The sequence below is a fragment of the Rhinatrema bivittatum genome, chromosome 9, assembly GCF_901001135.1.
Source record: "Rhinatrema bivittatum chromosome 9, aRhiBiv1.1, whole genome shotgun sequence".
Taxonomy (NCBI): Eukaryota; Metazoa; Chordata; class Amphibia; order Gymnophiona; family Rhinatrematidae; genus Rhinatrema; species Rhinatrema bivittatum.
The window spans coordinates 164,568,627-164,594,719 of record NC_042623.1 but is presented as its reverse complement, the minus strand read 5'-3'; the positions used below and the strand labels follow the sequence as shown (position 1 = coordinate 164,594,719).

The window sequence follows — 26,093 nt, the reverse complement described above, 5'->3', positions numbered from 1 at the left end:
GAATATTTAGTATAGTGATATCCTGGAGGGGCTCCCAGGGACTCTCCCCCATGAAAAACAAGGAGTGTCTTACCAAATAGAGAAGAATTGGTGAGAGCGTCTTGGTAAGAAATTGGCAGCCTTTTGCCAATACAGAGGCCCATGTACTAAAGAGACTTTCCCCATTTTGTGTCTCTGGGGTAATAAGCTTAGTATTTCTAGCTCATAGTTTATCAATGTTTTCAAAGTAGTGAGGAACCAAATGGTTATTTTCTACCCAATAAACAGATACCTGTTGAGGTGATAAAGATTATTCCTATCCAGTTACTGATTCTTATTCCAGCCCTAAATGCATGTTTATTTATTTATTTATTTATTTATTTATTTATAGAGTTTTATATACCGTCGTTCGGTATTGCCATCATAACGGTTTACAGATTTTATCATTTGGTTAACAGGATTAGTGATTTTTCATAGGCAGAGTTTTCAACTAGTGGTATGGGTTAGTTCGTGTGATACATTTGGGATGGTGTTAAATAGTGTAGGAGACAAGGATCAAAGAACAAAATTAGTAGGACATACAGTATAACATTACCTTTTCAAGGGTAACAGAGGTATAAATATAGAACATAGCTTACGTAGCGTTAACTTTTCAAGGTTAACAAAGGTATAAATATAGAACATGGCTTATATTATAGGTATAGTCATGTAACATGGATGGTTGTGATCTTGTGAGGGAGGGAGAAGTTAGTGTCAGTGAGAGCTTTGGTAGGCTTTGATGAACAGCCATGTTTTCAGTTCTTTCTTGAATCTTAGATCAGTGGTTCCCAATCCTGTCCTGCAGGACCCCCAGCTAGTCAGGTTTGTCAGGACCTCCACACCATGCAAATTTTATCTCATGCACATTCATTGTGGATATCCTGAAAACCTGACTGGCTGGTGCCCCCCAGGACAGGTTTGGGAATGTCTTAGATCCAATCTACTGAGCTCTTCAGCACCAAAAACGGTTTGATTTTTGTGCAAGTGGCTTCGCCATCCTTAGACTTTAGGTTCTGTATAGTAAAGGTCCCATTTTTGTGGGGTTTCTTACAGGCCATATCAAAGTTGTTCACGGTGTCAGCCGTAGATTTCCTGCTCTATAAGCCCTGTGATCACTCTGAAGTGGAAGAGAAGCATCTCCTGACTATCCCTCTGCCACTCCTGCAGCACAACGATCTTCCTTACAGTTCTCTGGTAAGCGAAAGAAACATTTGGACAATTTCTCAAGCACACCAATGGTAAATGGAAAAACAGTTCCTAGAATTCATTGAAAGTACGTTACTAATGTGTTAAAAAAAACAAAAACCGTTAAGCTTCAAAATGTGAATGCTGATATCATCGTCCTTATCATCATCATACATATACACTACACAGAAGCCACTTCCCATGCAGGTTCCCCGGTACCCTCTCTCCATATATATTTCCCCAGTGGTCCTCCCCTCCATACATACGCACTGCATAGAATCAACCCCCCTCATGCACATCTGCCAAAGGTAGCACTGCCTTCCAGCAATACACACACTGCAGACCACACAGAAGCACTTGGCAACTCCAGTATGAACTATGCATGCCGTGAGGAGCAGCTCCCCTCCTAGGTGAGGGCAGGGCCATTACCTGTGCTGGCTAGGTCTCAACTGGGGGAAGCAGAAAGCAGGGAGGGAGCGCCAGGCTGCCTTCTGTGAGGGGGACCCATCTCCATCCAACACCTCACAGGTTCACAGCTCCCAATCCAGGCATGCAGCTGTTATGGTTATGAGCTGTTGGAGTGGATTCTTGGGTACTGCGGTGATGGCCACTCCCACGGGGAGGAGCCCCGGGAGGAACTGCAGTACTAGGTTAGACTCTATACACGCAGACACAGAGAAGTAGTATTTATTGTATAGCTTGATGGTACTTCCCGAGGGCGGGCAGCAGTGAAGGTAGCCCAGTGAAGTAGTCCAGGGGTCCTCAGCAGAAGAGACCAGTCTCACACTCGAGTAGATGATAGGCAGCGCGGTGTAGCAGGGACAGGTCCCGGATGTACACACTGAGCGCTGAAGCTGAAGGTGAGACAGACTGAAAGGTACTCACTGAAGCAGAGAGCTGTATTGTTGAAGGTCCTGGCAGGCAGAAGTTGTTCAGTGGCAGGCACTAGATTAGGGAGAGCAGGCCCTAGCAACTGCCTAGGGTGCCAAACTTTGAAGACACCAAATATCCAGGCCAACAAAGAGTCTGCAGCTTGCTCTCTGAAGCCATGTTGATATATAACCCATGAGCAAGCTGCAGGCTCCTTGTTGGCCTGGATATTTGGTGTCTTCAAAGTTTGGCACCCTAGGCAGCTGCTTATGCTGTCTATGCTTAAATCTTGACCTGGCTACCAACTATTATAATGTGCCAGAAGCTGGTCTGTCCAGAGTAAAAAAAAAAAAAAAAAAGTCAAGCTGGCTAAATACTAGCCAATTGGCAATCCTAACCTAACCTGGTCATTGCAGTGATGAGGTCATGCAATCATGGGCCGTAAATCCAGGCTCTAGGGGTCACCATAGTACCACGCCCGTGACTCCCTCCCAGCAGGAGCTGTGAATGCTACTTCTGCAACATCCTCAGCCCCCATCTGCCTAGGGAAAGGAAGACCTGAACAAGAAATAGTATCCAGATTCCTCCACATGGCGATGCACAGCACTGCCACTGAGCCACTGGCACAACGATTTTTACCATAAACTCAGGGTTAAAAAGGTTTTGGAATGGTCAGGCCTCTGTTTGCGATTTGGTCAAAAGTATAATGGAAAAAGTAATTTAAAGTAATCTCTCACTTAACACCTACCCCCACCCTAGAATAATATGATTTTAAATTAAAGCAATCCTTTAATGTATTTCATTACTTAGATACTCATTGGTTAAAGCTTTCTTTTTGATGACTTCTTTATGCGATTGTTCCATATGGCTGCTTTTTCTTATAATTCTTATGGGGCAACTCCAAGATCAAGGGGGAGGGGAATGAGAGTTATTATTACATGCCTGTTTGTCTTTTCTCTTACATCATGGGGTGCACTGAGAACCTCAAAGTTTTGAGTCTTATTATAATAACTTTATATATCTGTCAGCATACTGATAATCTGTACTTGGTTGTTAAAAGTCTAATAAAGCTTGAAGGAAGTGACGTCATCCCGGGGCAATGGCAGCTTGAGTGCCTAGCTCGCCGTGGCAGTTATGAGAAACGGCATGTATAATTTGTAAAACGGGGCCCCGCCGGATAAAACGAGCAGGCTATGCAGGGGAAACACCCGGGCTTTGAATAGCAGGAACCGCGGAGAGAAAAAGTCTGCCGGCAGTGAGTACGGGGCGGTGGAGGAGGGAGCCCCGAGGGAGACAAGTACTTTCCATAATGGAGGCGGACCACGTGGTGGGGTCCGCGATCGCGGCAGCTCACTTCCCTAGTGCCCCCAAATCGGCATCAAACCTGAGACGTCGAAATACCCCGGAGTTTCAGCAGTGAAGGGAGGTTCTTCTCTTGCCGAAATCGGCAGCAGGCAGGGGAAGAGAGGAGGTGGAGGAGCGAGCTCAGCGGGACGAACAGGGAGCTAAAATGGCGGCGGACCACGTGGCTAGTCCCGGGGAAGAGGCGAAACCATAAACTACAGTTAAATTAAAGACTCCAGGGGGCCCGGAGTGTAGTGGCAACAGTGGGGAAGTAAACTATTTTTCAACTTTGGACTTTGGGACTGTTAACCAAGCTGGGTCTGAGCTGAACGGCTGTGGGTGAGTGCCGGTGTAAAAGAGAAGCCCCCGGGGAGTTGCAGCAGGCAGAGTGCCCTTGAATGCAGACTACTGAGACGGCGGCTGAGGTGTAAAGGGGCCCTGAGGCTAGGGCAGACCTGAACAGCGAAGGCAAAGCAAATGGCAGCCCGTAAGAAAACTATAGACTTGTCAGCGTTTGCCTACAGTGAATCCATGGAAGGGGAGAAAGGAGCCCCGAGGGGGGATGAAGTGGAAAATGTGGCAGCCGAGCCAGCTGTTACCGGTGGGTCTCATTTGGGTGTGCATCTTGAGAATAGCCCCACTAAGCAGGAACTGCAGACATGGTTGCAAGATATGAAACAAGAAATTATACAGACACTGAAACTGGAAATAAAGGAAAACATGGGGGCACTTCGGGTGGAGGTAGAAGAGCTTGGAGAACGCGTACATGTGGTGGAGCAAAGTGTGGATGAGCAGGCTACTGCCCTTGGGCAACACAATAAAGATATACAAAATTTGCAGCAGGTCACGGAGGACTTACTAACTAAATTAGAAGATCTGGAAAACCGGCAGCGCCGCTGCAATATTAGAATCCGCAGGATACCGGAGGGGGAAGAAACAATTGATTATGGACAGGTTGTGCAAAACATATGCAGATCCATATTGAGTTCGGAAGCGGAAAAACCGTATGGGCAACCAATTCTTATTGATAGAGCCCACCGCGCGCTGGGTAAGCCTGTTAATAACAAACCGAGGGACATTGTGGCCTGTCTGCATAACTTTAACACCAAAGAACTGATCATGAATAAAGCACGTGGCCTGGGGCGTATAGTGTGGAAAGGAGCGGAGATACAAATCTTCAATGATGTGTCTGCAGTGACGTTACAAAAAAGAAGGGCGATGAAGAATATTACTGAAACCCTGAGAGCGGAGAATGTGCGATATCGGTGGCTGTATCCGTTTGGCATTATGTTTACTATCAGTGGAAACTCCTGTGTTGCAAGGAGCCCGGAGGGCGCAGAAAAATTCCTCAGACAACAGGGCATTGCAGTCAAATCACAGCCAGCGGAGCAGCCGTCATCGAGAGGAGTTCCCATCCCCCGCTGGCAAAGAATGGGGAAGGGAGGCAAGAGGCTCCGGCGTCAGGAGGTTGCTAAGGAAGGGGGGGGATCCAGCGAGGGATGAGGAGGACAATATGATGTATTCGAATAAATCTATTCAGTGCTGGGGGGGAATCCATGTTCTGGAACTCTAAATATGTTGTTATGGGGATCGCAAGTTGGCCAGGGGTTGAGGTACCCATGGGGTATAGTAGACCGGTTCGGCAGTTCAGGTTTAAAATGTTAAGGGATAAAGGTTGACTCTGATTGTGGTTACACTGGGGGGGGTTTATGCTGTTTTAATGCTTAATACATGTACATGTTTAAACTATGATATGGAGCCACAAGGGATGGGATCATTCCTCTTATGGCTTGGGTGAGGATGAGTTCCTCACGGATGGTGGCAGGGGTTGGGGGGAGGGGGGTGGGGGATGGGGGTATACTCTGTTGGTGCTTAGGAAACAACGGGGTGGGAGTACTTTTCAATTTATAAGTACAGGATTAATAGAGGGAGGTCAGAATGGCTAAATTAAATATAGTGTCTCTGAATGTGAAAGGGCTGAATCACCCAAGGAAGAGGCAATTGTTATTCAAAGATGCCAAAGCGCAAAAGGCGCAGATCTACTTTATACAAGAAACACATCTGCTGAGGCGGGATGAGCGGTTGTTGAGGGATGCGGCATATCCGCATGTTTTTCTGGCTTCTAATTGTGAGGCGAGGAAGACTTGTGGGTGGGAATCATGTTGAGTAAAGAACTGAGGGTCGAGATTTTGGATACTAGAAAGGACCGACAGGGCAGGTATATTGCTCTAGTGTTAAAGATCGATAATATTTTGATGACCCTCATTAACGTTTATGCCCCTAATCAAAACCAAGGGATGTTTTTTATTCAACTGGAGCAATCACTTAGTGATTTTATTCAGGGTGCAGTACTAGTTGGTGGGGATTTCAATACCACTCTGAGCCCTAGTCTGGATCACAGTGCTGGGCGGGGTGGAGGTAAAGGGCACAGAGAAAGGCTAAAAATCCTGATGGAGCACTGGGGGCTCATTGATATTTGGAGACACCGACATCCTAAGGATAGGGATTATACCTTTTTCTCCAGAGTGCACGGGGTTTACTCCCGCATAGATCTGTGGCTGGGTAGTAAGAAATGGGTGGTGGCCTGTGAAGAGTCGCAGATAGGCCAGATTGTTTGGTCAGATCATGCCCCAATATCTGGGACCTTTCGACTGACGCAGGAAGAAAGGGGGATGAAATATTGGAGGCTCAAGGATAAGCTCCTTACAGATGTGAAAACTTACGAGTCTCTGCGACTAGACATTGCAGAATACTTTGAGAACAATAATAATGGGGAAGTCCCTTCTCGGACGGTGTGGGACTGTTTTAAATCTGTAATTCGGGGGCGCCTAATAGCCAGGGAAGCAGCGAAGCTGCGGGAAGAGAGGAAGTATAAGCAGGAGCTGACGAAGGTCATTGGGAACTTGGAAAGAGACCATAAGAGAGTAGGGGGATGGCGGATCCTTCGAGAGTTAGATCAGAAACGTAATGAATTACGGGCCTTATTAGATGGGGAGATTATGGATAAGCTGGACCATAGAAGAGGGATCCACTTTCTGGAGGGTAATAAGCCGGGTAAATGGCTAGCAAGGCAACTGAAACAACAAATAGCACAAAGTACCATCCTCAAAGTAAAGGCCCATAACGGTGGCATTCTCATGGAAAATACGGGAATAAGGAACCGGTTTGCCCAGTTCTATCAGAAGTTATATACGGAAGAGTTAGATGTGACTGCAGAACAAATTGATGACTACTTTGGGAAAATTTATTTATTTTTATTTTTATTTGTTATTTTTATTATACCGAGTTTCATGATAGGAATCACATCAACCCGGGTTTCATGATAGGAATCACATCAACCCGAGTTTCATGATAGGAATCACATCAAAATTACTTTACCCAGTTTAGAGGAGCATCAAATCCGAATTCTGGATATGCCACTTACTAGGGGGGAGATCTCTGATGCTATTACCAGTATAAAAATACACAAGGCCCCTGGGTTGGACGGATTTACCGGGCTGTTCTATAAAAAATTTAAGGATTTGCTGGTCCCTCAATTGCAAAAGGTGTATAATGATATACTTGAGACTTCGGCTCTCCCGGACACCATGAGCCTGGCAGGGATCACGGTGTTGCCCAAGCCGGGTAAGGACAAAACTTTGTGTGGCTCCTATAGACCGATATCCCTACTTAATATTGACTTAAAAATTTTAGCTAAAGTGCTGGCTAGGCGTTTGAATATGGTCTTACCTTCCCTTATACAGCCCGATCAATCTGGGTTCATACAGGGCCGGCAGGCGGGGGACAACGTTCGCAAAGTAGTGAATTTGATGTGGGCCGCACAGAATCGAGGGGTACCCTTGGTCTTAATGGCTGTGGATGCGGAAAAGGCCTTCGACCGGGTGCACTGGGGGTTTTTGTTTGGGGTCCTGCGTAAAGTGGGCTTAGGTCCCAATATTCAACAATGGCTTAGAGCAATGTATACTCATCCCAAGGCCTGTGTCAAAGTGAATGGATATTATTCAGAAGCGTTTGCCTTGGGAAGGGGAACCAGACAGGGGTGCCCGTTATCCCCTCTGTTATTTGCTCTATTTATGGAACCATTGGCTGCTATTATACGTCAAAATGGGGATATAAAGGGACTGGAAGTAGGGGGAGATTGTTCTAAGGTCACGCTGTTCGCAGATGATCTCCTGTTTACAGTGGCTCACCCTCAGGGTACCCTGCCGATTCTAGTTCAAGAACTGGACAAATTTAGTGGGATGTCGGGATTCAAAGTTAATATGACCAAAACCAAGATTTTGAATGTAACAGTGCCGGCGGAGCAGATTCCGGCGTTAAAGGCTAAATTTCCATTTAAATGGGCTACGAAGGGAATAAAATATTTAGGGATCACACTGTCTGCAAATTGGAGGCAGTTGTTTCATCTCAATTATGTTCCTTTGATGCTGCAAATGACTAGGGATCTGGATATCTGGTTTCCCTATAGGCTGTCATGGGTGGGGAGAGTGGCAGTGATTAAAATGAATATATTACCCAGATGGTTGTATCTTTTTCAATCGCTGCCGATAGAGGTCCCCTCGAAATTTTTACGGTCACTGCAAACCAAGGTGTTCCATTTTATCTGGAGGAGAAGGCCACCGCGAATAGCGAGGAGGGTGTTGAATCGCCCTAGAGAGGAAGGAGGCCTAGCGGTTCCCAATTTTATTAAGTATTATCAAGCGGCACAGCTCCGGGTCATACCGGAATGTGCTGCAGGGCGATGTCTCAAACTATGGGCTCAAATTGAGCAAAGTCTGGGGGGGGGGGGGCATGCCTCTCCATACGAGGGTGTGGGGGCTCCCAATGAAAGGGCACCCTAAAGAGGTAGCAAATCCCTTTACGCAGGTAACGTTGAAAATTTGGAGTCAATGCCGGGGGAGGCTGACGGGGACAGAGGTAGTGACTCCATTGTTACCTATTGGGCTGTATCAACAACGATGTGCGGTCTTTGAAGGGGGGGTTGGTCTGGATCGGTGGAGTAGGTGGGGGATCTTGCGCTACGGACAATTGTTTCAGGACTCTCGCATAAACTCCTTTGAGGACTTGCAATGTAAACACAACCTCCCCAGAGGGGAGTATTATCGGTACATCCAGATTAGACATTGCCTTCAGGACCCTTATATTGGAGTGAACGTAAGCAGGCAATGTTCGGCGTTTGAAAGCTTATGCAGTACAAGGGATGAATTAAAGGGGACTATTTCAAATATCTACGTTTGGCTATCTGAAAAGGACTTGACCGGTCATCGTTTTCAGCAGGCCTGGGAAAAGGACTTAAATCTGAATTGGACGGCGGCACATTGGAATACTTGCTTTCTTCAGGCATCCAGAGGGACTATATCGGCAAGTACCATGGAGACTAACTACAAAGTATTGACGAGGTGGTACCTGACACCGGCCAAATTGCACAAAATGTACCCGGCACAAGCTGAACAATGTTGGAGAAACTGTACGCAAAAGGGGACATACTTACACGTTTGGTGGGGATGCCCCATTATCCTTTCGTTCTGGAAATGGATTCGGCAGGCGCTCATACAGATGCTACATGTGCCAGTGTCCCATGAACCGGCATTCTTCTTGCTGTCTGATTTTCCAGAGAAGTGGCCGAGGAGGGTGAGACAGTTGGTGCATCACGTGCTAAGCGCGGCGCGTCAGGAACTGGCGGCCCATTGGAAGCAGGACAGGCCGCCGGCTGCAGAGTCAGTTATCCAGCGGCTATGGCTTATGCACTCGTGGCTTTACCTAAGGGCCACACAACAGGATGCCGTGGCAAAGCATGTTCTCATTTGGGAGCCCTTTCTACATTGGTATAATGCGCTTTGAGCACCAGGAGAGCATTGGGGCAGCACAGGGCCTCTTGGGGACGGAGGTAAGGAGAAGCTAGGTTCTATGGACATGGTGACATTGGGGGGCTCCCTTGGGCTATGATGGAGGCAGCCAATTTCAAGGCTCCCATCCTTGGAGTAAGTATAAGTTAGACAGCTTGGTATGGGGGGGGAGGTGGGGGGGGGCGGTGAGGGGAAAACCAGAAAAGAATGGCAAGATATTGGTTGTAAAAGCTGTATTGTACATTTCAGTGTTTGGTATTTGAAGCGAATATGGCTATGTTATTGTTCTCATTGCCAATAAAATATAAATAAATAAATAAAAAAGTCTAATAAAGCTTAAATTACAAAAAAAAAAAAAGGAAAAGTAATCAGATTATAAATTACTACTTATTATTAACCAGTCATTTTAACAATCTTGGCTCCAAGCTGCTTTCCCAGGAGAGAGGCAGCTGACTTGGGGAGCTGAAGTCCTACAGCTCTCTGGACTAAAACTTTTTGTCCCTATAAGTACTGATTTTCTCAAGGCTCACTTTTCGTACAGGCAGTGGACAGGTGTGAACATCAGCTTTCTAATAATCGGGCCGATACAGTATTTTAATTTATTTAAATAAGGCCTGGCGGTAAAAAGAGGCACTAGGGACACTAGCGCGTCCTAGCGCCTCTTTTTTGACGGAAGCGGCGGCTGTCAGCAGGTTTGACAGCCGACGCTCAATTTTGCCAGCATTGGTTCTCGAGCCCGTTGACAGCCACGGGTTCAGAAACCGGACGCCAGCAAAATTCAGCGTCCGGTTTTCAATCCACCATCCACGGGCCCATTTTAAATTTTTTATTTTTTTTATTTTTTACTTTTTTAAACTTTCGGGACCTCCGACTTAATATTGCCATGATATTAAGTCGGAGGGTGCATAGAAAAGCAGTTTTTACTGCTTTTCTGTGCACTTTCCCAGTGCCCGGAGAAATTAGCGCCTACCTTTGGATAATTTCTGAAAGTAAAATGTGCGGCTTGGCTGCACATCTTGCTTTCTGAATCGCGTGGGAATACCTAATAGAGCCATCAACATGCATTTGCATGTTGATGGCTCTATTAGGTTCGGGGGGGGTTGGATGCAAATTTTGGATGCGCTATTACCCCTTACTGAATAAGGGGTAAAGCTAGCGCATCCAAAACCCGCGTCCAAATGCCAGCTAACAGTGCGCTCCATCGAAGCGCACTGTACTGTATCGACCTGAATATGAATATTTGTTTCTGCAACAGACACATATCATGACGTAAAGACAGTTCAGTATTGAAACCGTGGTTATGCTGCTGGACAGCTGTTTTGACAGGATGCCTCAGAGTGAACTCAATTCAGACTACATGGTTGTAAAGATACTCTCATGTCTCTAAGCCTGCTAGAAAGGTACCTGAATCCTGCCCATTTTTTTTAGGGAGAGGGGGGGATTTTCAAACTGCTTGCATTGGGATCACGCCCGCGCCACTTTTTACCCGCGGATTTTGCGCCAGTGTTCAGAGCGGCGGAAAGCTCCTACTTTTGCTTTGAAACTTTCTGCAGCTGTTTTTTGTGTGAATGCCCCTTTTTTCATGGAGAATAATTCGCCTGGGTTTAAAAATGGAACGTGTGTGTTATTTCCCTCCTCAGACCCAAGCACCCCCCCCCCCCCCATCCTCGCCGGGAACGCCTGTGCGCGCGCAGTGGAACAAAACACGCGGATTGTTAGCTGCATCAGTGGGAGAGTAGATGGTGCTCGGCAGATTAATGAGAGCAAAGTGCTCTTTACCCACGTAAACAGCTTTGAATCTTGGCTTCCCTAGAAATAATAAATGCTGCTGGAGGGACATTGAAGCCCGTGTGGATTCTTGCGTGAGGCTAAACTTGAGGCTTTTCCTTCTTCCTAGGAGGAGGCCCTTAAAGTGTTCTTCAGCACCCAGGTCCTGGACGGTGACAGCATGGTGTACTGTCAGAAGTGTGAGAGGACCAGAAAAGCACATCAGGTATGAAACGTGCTCCTGATCCTCCTTCATTCCAGCGATCTCCCAACCCCATTCCTCTGACTCTCACCCAACAATCTGCCAAAAGCCCTGGCCACTGCCCCCCCACCCAACAGCCTCCCGAAGCCCTGCCTGCCTTCCTTGTTACCTAAGCAACTCCATTTGGGGCTCAGTTAAACGTTAAGTCTTCAAACTTGGAAAAAAATAACCCTGTCCAAAGTTAGATGAGTCATTATAATTTTTAGAAGTAAAATCATATTTCATATTTTAAGGAATAAGGAACTATTTTTGAAAGCCAAATATATTACACCCTCTGAATTGTGGAGTGTGTTAGATATATTTCAAACTGAAATCATTACAAAGCTTAATTGAACGCCTAACAGTCTCTCAGCCACATGCTGTGTGATCTAGTGTGCAGCCAAAAATCTTTTGCTTTTTCATTTTGGAGTTTTTTCATTTAGTTTTCTTTTTATTGTGTTTCTGCACCCACTACATTTTTTTTTACTGCGTGCTAAAACCCATTTAATACCTACTGGCTGGAGTGCGCACTACAAAAACGAGTGCTCACTAAACAAATGACGACACATCCCTATGAGCTCTACCAGATTCCATGAATACTTTACCTCCCTCCCTCCACTTTCTGACTTCTGCCCACCAATCTCTCAGATCACTACCCTATTACCTATACCCTGCACAGTTCCTTAAATTCCTGCCTTCAGATCTGCACCTCATGAGACTCCCAAACCCACATCTCAGCCACTAACCCCTGTCTCTCAAACCCACCCTTCAATTCCAACTCCTATCCCTGCTATCCCCTGCCCAAATCTCAATTTTAAACGCTGTCCCTGCTGATCTACACCTTGACTCTCAACTCATCCACTTGTTACTGGTACCTCTTTGACTTGGTGACCCACCACTTAGCTCCCAACCTCTGCCCTCTGACTTGGACTGCAAAACCCAGATTATTTGTTCTTCATTCTACCAACCTCTTTGAGCAATATGTACTTCATTCACCAATCTCTCAAAGACCTGCGGGTCACTTTTCAGCCAAAGCTGAACGCCTAGGTTTAGGAGAATTTTCAGCCGAACCTATACACCTAGATTTTTGGATGAAAAAATATAGGCTGCTCTACCTTGACTGAAAATGGGTGCTTAAATTTGACCCTTCCAAGTCAATATGTTGTTTCCTTCCTCCCAATTCACAATGTCCTCTTCCAACACCTGATATAATATTCTCAGGAGGCCCCTGACCTCTTCCCCCACATACCCACCATTAAGTTCTAGGCCAGTCTCCCCACACCAAAACCATCTAGGCAATCACCCCTCTAGAATCCAAAGGATCATCTTTTACTGGGAAGAGGGATGCAATTGTGATCTCTCTCATGCCAGCACCAATGAGATGTGTTATTCAGCTTCAGTCAGCAGGACTGGTAGGAACGAGACTGGGATCATGTCCCTTCTGCACTCAAAGAAAGAAGACCTTCCGGAATCGTGAGTCCAGATTTTGGAGAGTTGGCAGCTTAGATATTCTTGCTGTGGGGAGAGGGGTCTGAATCTTCATGGTATGATGGGAAGTGGCCTGTATCTTCATGGTGCAGAAATGTGGGGTTGACCACGATGATATTTATTATATCAGGCTCAGGAAGGGAGCCATAGCAATTCAGGAGAAGGGAGCATCAGGGTTGAGGCACAGGGATAGCTCCTAGATTGCTGGTTATCCCTGTGCCTAGCTTTGCCTGCATAGATTAAAGTGCTATTTTCAGCATTAGGGGGCCGATGCAATATCATGCGCGTAAAAAACATGCGTCCAAAGTGGAGCAAATGAGCTACCGCACTAAAAGGGACGCACAATGGATAATTTGTGTGCCTCTAGTGGTCTGCATCAGGCGCCCAGGAGAAGTGGCTGTATGTCCACAGCAGCCTGGCCAGAGCTCCCTCCCCACCCCTGGCAGGGCTGTTCCCGATTGGTCCTTTTCACTGACAAATGTTACTGAAAGGACTAATCCCCTTTTAGGACAGCCTTCTGAAAGGGGATTGGTCCTTTCACTGACATCTGACAGTGAATGGACCAATCGGCAGTAAGTGAAGCAGTGAATAAATTAATATTAAGTGCCTTTTGCGTGCAGGATACCAAAACAGACTCTCAGTTTATAAGCGTCCATTTTAACCTGCAGCAGCTAATTTACTGGCACAATACGCACATACAATATACACTGCCTGGAGCGTGTATATTTTGGGTATATCTTGTGTGCCCTGAAATTTTTTTTTTTTACGTCAAGACTCTTTTTTTGCATGGTGCTACTTTCTGGGGTTCCTCCTACTTAGTATTGCGATGATACTAAGTAGGAGAAACCACAGAAAAGCAGTTTTTTTGTTTTTAAGTTGAGCCCTTGACATATGGTAAGACTTACACCTGTTCTGGGCAGGGATAAAGTTTGATGGGTTAAAAGTGCGCCTCAGGCACACGGGAATTTTTTTGCATCAAGGGATAATAGCTAATAGCCTCATCTACATGGAATTTACATGTGATGTGCGCTATTAACTATGCATGAGTTTGGATGCGTGTTTTGGATGCGCTGATCCCCTTATTGGATTGGGAGTTTGGACGCACATCCAAAACTCCCATCCAAGAGCTTGTTAACCTGTGCACTAGGCTCGGTGCATGATATTGCATCAGCCCCTAGGTTTCTAAATTCTCTCTCCTATCCTAAATCTAACTATCTGCCCACCCATTTGTTAGGTGCCCAGCAGGGGAAAACATTCACTAAGACCGATCTAAGCACATAACTTTAAGTTAGGCACCTAGATCTTTTGCCCGGTACCTAACCTGCACCTATCAGTCTTATACCCTAGGACCGACTGGTGAATACTGACCTCAACTCTCCCTAGCTAAGGAGATTCAGCAGGACATTATTCTGTACTAGGGATGTGAATCGTTTTTTTGACGATTTAAAATATCGTCCGATATATTTTAAATCGTCAAAAAATCGTTAGGGCCACGATACAATACCAATTCCCCCGATTTATCATTAAAAAATCGTAAATCGGGGGAAGGGGGAGGGCAGGAAAACCGGCACACTAAACCCCCCTAAAACCCACCCCGACCCTTTAAATTAAATCCCCCACCCTCCCGAACCCCCCCCCAAATGCTTTAAATTACCTGGGGATCCGGCGGTGGTCCAGAACGGCGGCGGTCCGGAACGGTCCCCTCAATAGAATCGTGTTGTCTTCAGCCGGCGCCATTTTTCAAAATGGCCGCCGCAAAATGGCGGCGGCCATAGACAAAAACAATTCGACGGAGGAGGTCGTTCCGGACCCCCGCTGGACTTTTGGCAAGTCTTGTGGGGGTCAGGAGGCCCCCCCAAGCTGGCCAAAAGTTTCCTGGGAGTCCAGCGGGGTTCCGGGAGCGATTTCTTGCCGCGAATCGTTTTCGTATGGAAAATGGCGCCGGCAGGAGATCGAGTGCAGGAGGTCGTTCAGCGGCGGTCCAGAACCCCCGCTGAACGACCTCCTGCAGTCGATCTCCTGCCGGCGCCATTTTCCGTACGAAAACGATTCGCGGCAAGAAATCGCTCCCGGAACCCCGCTGGACTCCCAGGAAACTTTTGGCCAGCTTGGGGGGGCCTCCTGACCCCCACAAGACTTGCCAAAAGTCCAGCGGGGGTCCGGAACGACCTCCTCCGTCGAATTGTTTTTGTCTATGGCCGCCGCCATTTTGCGGCGGCCATTTTGAAAAATGGCGCCGGCTGAAGACAACACGATTCTATTGAGGGGACCGTTCCGGACCGCCGCCGTTCTGGACCACCGCCGGATCCCCAGGTAATTTAAAGCATTTGGGGGGGGTTCGGGAGGGTGGGGGATTTAATTTAAAGGGTCGGGGTGGGTTTTAGGGGGGTTTAGTGTGCCGGCTCACGATTTTAACGATTTTTCACGATAGTTTACACACCCAAACGGCAACAATACGATTCCCTCCCCCTCCCAGCCGAAATCGATCGTTAAGACGATCGAGGACACGATTCACATCTCTATTCTGTACATATTCTGGGATCAAGTGAGGGATTTCTATGTCCCCTAAATTAATTATAAAAATTACTGAATACAATTAATAAAAAAATAAATATGATACATAGTGATGATGTCTTCTAAAAACCTTGAATTCATTTTTCTCCTGTCAGGGATGCCGAGTGCGGACCTATTCACCCATTGTGTGCTTACACCTGAAAAGGTTCACTTTGGATTTCAACACTGGGAGGCCCAAAAAACTCTATCACTATATGAAATTTCCTCAGGAAATAAACTTCTGGTCCTTTCATGAGCAGCGTGCTGAAGTAAGTTTCTCTGCACTTAGGGTCACCCTCATTTTAGGGCGGTCTTTTGCCTCCTGAAACTTCAGGGGAGGGTCATCCTCAGCAAAAATTAAAACGACGTGCCATTTAAAAGCTGAAATGTTCGGTTTATCTGGAAAAATGTTCCCAGTAATTCTGCAGTGGATCTGACAGGATTTCCTCCCGTTTCTCTTTCTCTTTTCAGAAAGAGGAGCTGCACTCTTTGTTTTCGGTGGTAGCCCATTCTGGCAATGCTTCAGCCGGCCATTACCTGGTTTATGTCAGGAACCAGATCCAAGACCGTTGGCACTGCATAAATGATACATCTGTACATCCGGTAAGAGAAACGTGCCTGCTGTCTTACCAGGAAGAAATGTCACCAGACACATTAAGGGGCATATTTACTAAAGAGTGCTAAAAGCACGCTTTAATGTGTATTTTTAACACACTTTAGTTTCCCTCCGCCATGAACACAAGATTTGCTGAAGAGCATTAAACCCTTAGTGGATCTTGCATTCACGGAAACGTGGATGTGTGCTGCCATCCCTCCCCCTGGGATCTTTAGTCCCAAGTAACCTCCCTCTGCTCTCAAAAGCCCCCTCCCAAACAAGATCTCCAGATAGTCCCCCTCCCAGGCATAGCCCCAACACATATAAGTAGTCCTACTCCACCCGCTTGGCAAAACTGCCAACCCCCCCCCCCCCCCCCCCCCGTGCCCTCCACTCCCTGATCCCCCTCCTTACCCTAACCTGTAACCCCAGGTCACCCATCACTTCTGCCCCACCAGTACCATCATTCAAACAGATGCTGGCTGATCCTAGGCTGTCCTTTGCCTCTCGTGCTCCAGTCCCAGTCATTTCTTGATCTGATCTCCTTTTGCAGAGATTTGTTTTTTCATACCGGCTGCCCAGAATTCTGAACTGCGTGATGGCCTTAGTTTTTTTCTCTCCACTTACTCTGTATTGTGTCTCTGTCTCACTCCCCTTACAGCTTTCTCTGTTCTCTGTTCTGCCTGTCTAGCTCTTTCTCTTTTTTCCAGTAATCATATTTGGATTTGTACATCACTTGGCTGATGGGAAACCAATGTGCTTTACAGAGGCATCTTAGAAATGATAGGACAGATGACCAGACTGCACATCCTGGTGTCTGCAGTTGACAGATGAGAAAAAGACAAGTATAAAAATAATAGTCTTAATGGCTCACAACACTTGTGTATTATATTAATATATGAGAGGTGTAAGCAAGCCAGATGGTATGTGGAACATTTCTCTACCGCTCGATCTTATCCATCATTCACCCTTATTTTGGTGCACAAGCAGAAAGCAACGAATGCCAAAAGCTTTATTTTCATTTTTCAAATGCACTAAAATTCAATAAAAGATCCAAAGCATCCCTGAGAGGAGAAATGAGCAAGGAGAAAGAACCCCAAGGACAGCTGGCGTTTCGTTAGTGACTGCTTCAGGGGGGGTAGTTCAGGACCTGATCCTTTTTTCATGAACTCACGGAAGTCGTTGTTTGCCTCAGATAAGTTTCTTGTTTTTCTGAACTATCCCCCTGAAGTAGTTATTAATGAAACGCCAGCTGGATGACTGGCGAATGAGGCATAGGATCTCTCTTTTTCTATCTTGTCTGCAACTGCATGGCAACTTTACAGAGTAAAAGCAATAATCTTGTTGCACTTGCTATATTATCTGTTACAGTTGAGCAAATCAAGAACGGAAATAGTGACTTGTTCAAGGTCACACAGATTTATTTTGGAATTGCATTTGCCATCCAGGGTTTCTCTTGATTTGTATTACTACACTCTCCCTCCATGACCCTTCCTTTTTGTCTCTCACACCATCTCTCCCTTACATCCTCTTCTGTTTTTATAATCATCTTTAAGCAAAATAGCAACTGCTTTGCTGAATCCTCAGAACTGAAACCACATGAGCAGATTGTAAACTCTTAATCAACAGCGTGCTCTTTGACTTTGTGTGGAATGTTTCTGTGTTATCTCTTAGGTCTCCTGGGAAGATGTGCAAAAAACGTTTGGAGGTACACGTGTTTCTAGGTACGATTTAAAAATAAAACGCTTCTTCCAGTATTCGTTTAGGGGCCTATTTATTAAGCTGCAATGCTACATTCCCCACATTAATGCATGTTACCAGTAACACTCGCATGAGTATTATCGAAAATGCTAAAAGATTTGGCAGAATGTTTAGCAGAACTTAAAAGGCTGCACTGTATGTAAAGGCATGCAAAGCAGCTCATTAAAATTGAAATGGCTTAACACGGATTGTGGTAAACATCACATCAGAAAGTTAGCTACAAGATGTGTTGTTAACTTGCCCTGAGATCATCAGCAAGCTCCTACATGTGCTGATGTTCTCAGCCAGTCCCCTCATCTTTAATGAGGTGGGTACCCTCGAGTGTTAAGCCCCCTTCTCCATCACTCGCTACCAAGTCCCTCAAGGCAGTCTCTCACCCACTTAAAGACAAACCCATACCCACCAAGGTTTAACAGGGCTTTGAGCCCCAATGTCTCCCCTCTACTTTCCTTCTTAATTCCCTTGAAGCAGCCATGTTTAGAAGAGCATCAGATATTATCTGATTGGTTTATGTGGTGACTGTGTCTTTTTTGGCATCTTAGAGCAATCAGAAACAAAGACTGTAAGACAACTGATTCTCTTAATATCATGGCTGCTAACAGGGGTGTAGAGAAATGTCAGAGGAAAGCTTTACAAATTCAAAAACTACCTTCAAGATACATTTGTAACCAGTATATTTTGGGATGAATTTTCAAAAGCTTAATGTGGATTTCCGGTCTATCCATTAATGCTCATTCAAATCATCAGGTAATGTAGGTTGCCTACCAATTTTAATTCACATGATAAACTACAGCTTTGCACAGTCCACCGGCTTATGAGATGCAGATTATGACCGGATTAAACTCAACACAGCCATTTTAACATGGCCACTCGATCTGTGTAATCCACTGCAGCCTGCACTAATGAGCCCAGAGATGTAGGGTGGCTAGCATGGGCTGAAGATGATCCAGCATTAGCAAGGAGGGAGAGCATCAATACGGAGTATTATCTTCTCACCCTGGAATCCTCCAAACTGCACCCTTTGAGTCAGGAACTACCCTTACCAGTAAAAGCCCCGGCCCCTCCCCCCACCGAGTACTGCAAGATCTCTCCCTCCCTCATCCGTGGAAATCCATAACCTAGCCCCATCGGCAAAGTCACCACCCCCTGCACCCCATTTAAGATAGGAAAGGTAGCACTGATGAACTAGCAACTCTAACCAAATGCAGTTTGAATCCAAAAACCAGCCTCTTTAAGGAATACTTGCAGTGATGTACTCTGTCTCCACCGTCATTCACAAGATGCTGGAACCAAGAGATCGATTATAAAGTGCACCAAATGGAAAGCAAATTAAAATAGCCAAAGATACTTTAAAAAAAAAAAACTCCACAAACATTTAGCCAAGAAAGGGCCCAGTTTTCCTGTGGGAAACATGCAAGTCAAACTGCAAGGTGGCAATGCTGCCATTCAGTTGAAAACTGGTAAAGCAGCAGGAGTAAGGTAGGCTGCTGTACTCTTCCTCCTGCCATTTCCCTGATCTTGGGGAGGAGGTGGGTGGGGGAGCACAGGGAGAAGGGTCAGTGACCACAGGGGTGGAGTGGGAGACGGATCAGGGACTTCCACAGGTAGGGTATGAGGGAATCTTGCATCGTAGTAAATGATGTCCCGTGCAATCTGCCCAGCAAGGTGCTTAGGGCTGTAACTTCTGCTTCGTACAGGTTACCCCCTTGCTGACTTCACTTGAGGGCAGGAGGAGAGAGGGAAAGGTGATTGACTTGAAGATGGGGGATTGTGTTATGAGGGGGAATAGGTAGCTTTATTGGGGAACTGTGGGAATCTTGTTTGAGACAGGGAACGGGGTGGATGAAGCTGAGGACGATTGTTTGATTTCTCTCATACCTCATGCTATAGTGCTCTAGATATTTTACAATCTCCCCCTAGCTGGCTTGGCATGCCAGCAGTTAATTACACTGTTCTTATAGATGTACATTACAGAATACTTGCACACATTAGCCATAAAGCACTTTAGTGGATAATAGACCCCACAGATGTGTAAAAAAATGAGTTACATGCACAACTTGGCCTGATGCACTCAACGTAGATGTTGAGATGCCTAAAAATGAGGACAGAGGTTCATTACAGGCATGAATGATAGTGAGAAAGGTGACCAAAATTATAAAAGGGATGGAACAATTCCTCTATGAAAAAAGGCTAAAGAGGTTTGGACTCTTCAGCTTGGAGAAGAGACGGCTGAGGGGAGATATGATAGAGGTCTATAAAACAATGAGTGGAATGGAACGAGTAAAATTAATCAGTTGGTTACTCTTTCAAAACATACAAAGACCAGAGGACACATAATGAAGTTACTAGGTAATACATTTAAAACTAATAAGAGAAAATATTATTTTACTGAATACATAATTAAGCTCTGGAATTAATTGCCAGAGAATAGGGTGACAGCTATTAATGTAGCTGCTTTTACAAAAAGGTTTGGTCAAGTTCCTGGAGGAAAAGTCCATTAACCATTATTAAGGTGGAGTTGCAGAAATCCACTGCTTATTCTTGGGATAAGCAGCTTGGAATCTGTCTGCCTCTTGGGATCCTGCCAGGTACTTGTGACCTGGATTGGTCACTGTTGGAAACAGGATACTGGGCTTGATGGACCTTTGGTCTGACCTAATTAGCAAGTCTTATGTTCTTAATTTACCTGCACAAAAAAAGGGGCATTTCAGGAGGCATGTGAAAGACTATACGTTCCATGTAAACCGGTGTGATGTGCATACGAACATCGGTATAGAAAAAGCAATAAACTTGTAAACTTATCTGTATTTTCCAAAAGTTATGCACATAAGTGGCAGGCTGTTTATGTACTTAACTTACACCCTATTCTGCAACAAGTAATGTTGCACACATACATTTTACCGGACAGTAACCCGGTCTTCAAAGTCAACTTATGCATGGATCTTAGGTTTGAACATTAAGTTGGGTTTCTTTGGGCTTGAACTTGTGCATGTGACTCTGCGAGTAGGGACAGTACTGAAAATTCACTCCTTGAAGTATTGCTATTTGCCACGCACTCATATGAGGGGATGTGTATTAGTTAACAGTTTGTCATTTAAGAGTCGCATTTTAAGGCCAGTAGAATGGAGTGGAGAAAAGCAGAAGGAAAAACAGTCAGTATTTTGGCCAAAGAAATGAATAGTTTGCCCTCCCAACCACAACTGGGATCTCCAATCTTATAGGAAATTTGCAACTTCTACAGTTGGTATTTAAAGAAGAGTGTTGTGGATTTCTTTTTAAAGACCTAGTACTATGAACCCTGTAACCAATTCCCATGGAAGGTTATAATTTTGCAAACAGCCTCTGTTTAAAAAAAAAAACCCCAAAAAAACAAGAGCCAGGCCTTCCTTTTTATACTTTTAGTTCAGTACTGAGATGGTGAGAAGTGGGTTTGGTGAGGACCAATCCATTTCCCCTCTTCTGCCTGGCTAAAAGTGTTCTTGGTCTTCCATAGTAGATACACTTTTAGCCAGACTATGAGAAGGTGTTCCCAGAGACCTGTTCAGGTCACTTGACATGTTCACAGATACGCACGCCGTTTTATTTTACGGAGACACATTGTGAAAAATGGGTACAACAAGGATCGTTATTGAATTATTCTGTTTCATTTCTTTCAGCCCTGAAACTGCCTATCTCCTATTTTATAAAAGGTGAGTAAGTAGGATGTTCAGGAAATGTGTCATCCTTAACTTCTTTCACACTGTTTGTACATGATCCCCAGCTCTGCAGCGAGATTGCAGGACAATTCTGTGTTGATAAGCATAACGGAGAGGAAGGAGGGAGGGGTAGATATTTTACATCATGAACATGTGGTTGGTAAAATCAGATTACGGACTCAATCAGATTAAATGTTAAAAGCAGAGTCAGCTGAGCAAGTGCATAACTGTCAGCATGGTTCAAGAATAGCAACATTGCAGAGAAAAGCAGATTTTTGTCTTTGACCTGAAACGTTAAGTTTTCCACTGCCAAAATTAGCCAAACTTATGAGAAGCAAGCCAAGACTTTCAGTGGATAAACACGTCCACGAGGTGGCTTTTGTAGTCATGGAGGGAAAATTTGAACTTCTGTGGGCTGCTTGCAAGTCTGTAGGTACTTTTTGCTCACAGAACTACAAGCCAGTTGTCAAAGAGAAACTCTGCAGAGTTATGCTTTGAAAATCCCATGTGGGAAAGTTCTGCGGGATTCTTTACCCTGCAAAGTCTGCGGGGAAAAGAATGCGCAGGGATTTAAATGAAATTTCCATGTATGCTTTACCAGAATCAACCCTAATCCTGCCCCCGGCGCCGCTCTTAATCTCCACACAGAAACGTTCACATACTATGCAAAGCGTGCATACTTTTGATCTCATGGGAAGCAGCATTTTCAAAGGGGTGTTTTCTGCAGGCAAACACCTTTACCCATGGAAATCCCTTTGAAAATTGCCCTCATGGTCACCAAAAAGTTGGGAAGGAAGGGAAAAAGAGTTGCTCGTGGGAGATTTTAATTTGCCAGATGCAGATTGGAGAATCCCTATTGCAGAATCTGTATGAAGTAGGGAGATTGTGGATGCCCTTCAAGATACTCTGCTTATACCAATGGTGATGGAGCCCTCGGGGGGTGGGGGGACGGGGAAGAGACTCTGGACCTGATGCTCACATATGGAGACAGCATCTCAAATGCTGTCTGAGACAATGTGGTTTGATATAGCAGCCAAGACAGAGAGAAGTCACGTGAAGATCAAAGCCACGAGAAGATTAAAAATGCAGGCTCTGTTAAAATGGGAAAATACTTTGAGGACTAGGTGAAAATGGGTGAAGGGGAACACCAGTGGGCCAAATGAAAAGGAGCTGTAATAAAGGCAAAACATTTTTTATGTAAGAAAAGTAAAAACAGTAAGAGGAAAAGGAAACCAAGATGGTTCTTCAAAGAGGTGTCTGAAAAAATAAAGGCAAAATCACAGAACATATAGAAAGACATGGTTTAATGGAACAAAGTCAGCATGGCTTTACCCAGGGCAAGTCTTGCCTCACAAATCTGCTTCACTTTTTTGAAGGAGTTAATAAACATGTGGATAAAGGTGAACCGGTAGATATAGTATACTTGGATTTTCAGAAGGCATTTGACAAAGTTCCTCATGAGAGGCTTCTAGGAAAAGTAAAAAGTCATGGGATAGGTGGCGATGTCCTTTTGTGGATTGCAAACTGGCTAAAAGACAGGAAACAGAGTAGGATTAAATGGGCAATTTTCTCAGTGGAAGAGAGTGGACAGTGGAGTGCCTCAGGGATCTGTATTGGGACCCTTACTGTTCAATATATTTATAAATGATCTGGAAAGAAATACGACGAGTGAGATAATCAAATTTGTAGATGACACAAAATTGTTCAGAGTAGTTAAATCACAAGCAGATTGTGATAAATTGCAGGAAGACCTTGTGAGACTGAAAAATTGGGCATCCAAATGGCAGATGAAATTTAATGTGGATAAGTGCAAGGTGATGCATATAGGGAAAAATAACCCATGCTATAGTTACACAATGTTGGGTTCCATATTAGGTGCTACAACCCAAGAAAGAGATCTAGGTGTCATAGTGGATAACACATTGAAATCGTCGGTGCAGTGTGCTGCGGCAGTCAAAAAAGCAAACAGAATGTTGGGAATTATTAGAAAAGGAATGGTGAATAATAGAGATGTGAATCGTGTGATCGATCGTCTTAACGATCGATTTCGGCTGGGAGGGGGAGGGAATCGGATCGTCGCAGTTTGGGTTTTTTAAATATCGTGTAAATCGAAAACCGGCACACTAAAACATCCCTAAAACCCACCCCGACCCTTTAAAATAAATCCCCCACCCTCCCGAACCCCCCCAAAATGCCTTAAATTACCTGGGGTCCAGTGGGGGGAGAGGGGAAGGGGAAGGGGGAGGGTGGGAAAAATGGCACACTAAAACAACCCTAAAACCCACCCCGACCCTTTAAAATAAATCCCCCACCCTCCCAAACCCCCCCAAAATGCCTTAAATTACCTGGGGTCCAGAGGAAGGGTCCCGGTGTGATCTTTATTCTCGGACCTCCATGCGTTGTAGAAATGGCGCCGTCGCTACGTTTGACCTGTCATATGACAGGTCAAAGTTAGCGCCGGCGCCATTTTGTTTTTTTGTCCCCCGACGTCAGGAGCATAGGAGATCGCTCCCGGACCCCCGCTGGACCCCCAGGGACTTTTGGCCAGCTTGGGGGGGGCCTTCTGACCCCCACAAGACTTGCCAAAAGTCCAGCGGGGGTCCGGGAGCGATCTCCTACCGCGAATTGTTTTTCCGTACGGAAAAACGATTCGACTGCAGGAGGTCGTTCCGGACCCCCGCTGGACCCCCAGGGACTTTTGGCCAGCTTGGGGGGGGCCTCCTGACCCCCACAAGACTTGCCAAAAGTCCAGCAGGGGTCCGGAACGACCTCCTGCAGTCGAATCGTGTTGCTGTACGGCCGGCGCCATTTTGCGCAAAATGGCGCCGGCGTTAACTTTGCCCTGTGGGCAAAGGTAGCGCCGGCGCCATTTCTATTAACGCACCCATGGCCCGAGAGTGGAAGATCACACAGGGACCCCCCCACTGGACCCCAGGTAATTTAAGACATTTTGGGGGGGTTTGGGAGGGTGGGGGATTTATTTTAAAGGGTCGGGGTGGGTTTTAGGGTTGTTTTAGTGTGCCGGTTTTCCCGCCCTCCCCTTTCCCCCGATTTACGATTTTTGACGATAAATCGGGGGAATTCCTATTGTATATCGCCTCTAACGATTTTTGACGATTTAAAATATATCGGACGATATTTTAAATCGTCAAAAAATGATTCACATCCCTACTATCTGTGTCTGTCTCCATACTCCAGCCTAGCCGGTGGTCCCTCTCAGGATATCCCCCTGGGAGCGTTGTCATCTGCCATCGGCCCAGGAATTCACCAACTTACATTGGGAGTTCTTCCCCACACTACAAGAGTTGTATTGTACAGACTGTCACTCTGTGGGGAGCCAACTCACTACAGATTGATAACTCCGCCTACGGAGTATTATAAATTGCCAACTCCTCCCCTTCGGGGTACAGCATTGATCAGATTGCTAACTCCTCCCTTCTGGAGGAGCTGATCATTAACAGATTGCTAACTCCTTAACCAGAGAAGGAACAGATTGCTAACTCCACCCCTCGGGGAGTTGATTGACATCAGATTACTAACTCCTCCCCTCGGGGGAGCTGGTCGATAACAGCATGTAGATTTTTGTCATGTTAATTTGACACTCTTACCCCCACACACAAAAGCTGGCTTTTACATGCATAAATCAGAGCATTTTATAACATGTGCATGGCAATGAAATAGCCAATTTTAACATTTAGTCTACCAGTTCACCGTCCATCTGCAGCTCATGAAAAGCCTCTTGGCTGTTCAGCCTGAAGTCCCTCCATTACACCCAGACCCTCTACTCAGTCATTTTTTCACTTTAATGATGTTTATGATCACTTACACCAAATACTGAGCAGCAGTAAATATATGTAAGTAAAAAGGCATACATGCGGCACTTTAGCAGGTTTTAAAATAGCAAGTTATTTGGCCAAAACCTGGAACACTCCTTTTTTTATCACTTGTAAAGTTACTCACAGACACAGACCCTGATTTATGTGTGTAAGTTGCAGTTTTGAAAATAGCATGATTTGGTGTATGTGCTATTTTATATGCACAAGTGCTAATTTTTACGCATTTAACATTTGAAAATTCACCTCTTAGATCGGTGTTCACTAAGAAGACCTTGGAAGAGGGCCATTGCTGGTTGGCAAGAGTACAGATGGGAGTGGGGTAGATATAACCTCATTTACAGATGAGAGTGTTTGTGTAGAACTAGCAAAATTGAAAGTGGGCAAGGCCCTGGGAATGCTCAAAGACTTCTTTAATAGATTCTTGGAAATGGGAGTGAAGCTGCAGGATTGTCGACGGGCAGTTGGGGGCCTTGCTTCACAAAAATGGTGGCAAAGAGGAGGCTGGAAACTACAGGCCAATTAGACTTACTTCAGTGATGAGAAAGGATAGTCAGTGGGTTGCAGGATCCAAGGCAACATGGTTTTTACCAGAGAAAGGTCATGTCAAACAAATCTGATTGATTTTTTTTTTTTTATTGGGTGATTAGAGAATTAGATTAAGGATGAACACTCAGTGTGATTTATCTCGATTTTGGCAAAGCTTTTGATACTGTCCCACATAGGAGGCTCATGAACAAAATGAAAAGCCTAGGAGAGGGTCTTAAGGTGGTGGAATGAATTACAAATTGGCTGACTGACAGACAGCAGCAAGTACTGGTAAATGGAACCTATTCTGAGGAGAGAAGTAGAAATAAATGGAGTGCCTCATGGATCATATCTAGGGCTGGTCCTGTT

General features: G+C 45.4%; 1 protein-coding gene across 1 annotated transcript in view; it reads left to right on the top strand.

The window, feature by feature from the left end:
- The window catches only part of USP40 (ubiquitin specific peptidase 40), an 85,884-nt gene that overhangs the window by 50,225 nt on the left and 9,566 nt on the right, over positions 1 to 26,093 (top strand). The window contains exons 11-16 of the mRNA XM_029616904.1: positions 1,072 to 1,212; positions 11,161 to 11,256; positions 15,429 to 15,581; positions 15,784 to 15,915; positions 17,582 to 17,631; positions 21,325 to 21,357. Coding sequence (XP_029472764.1) covers positions 1,072 to 1,212; positions 11,161 to 11,256; positions 15,429 to 15,581; positions 15,784 to 15,915; positions 17,582 to 17,631; positions 21,325 to 21,357 — 605 coding nt within the window. The remainder of the gene's footprint in view (positions 1 to 1,071; positions 1,213 to 11,160; positions 11,257 to 15,428; positions 15,582 to 15,783; positions 15,916 to 17,581; positions 17,632 to 21,324; positions 21,358 to 26,093) is intronic.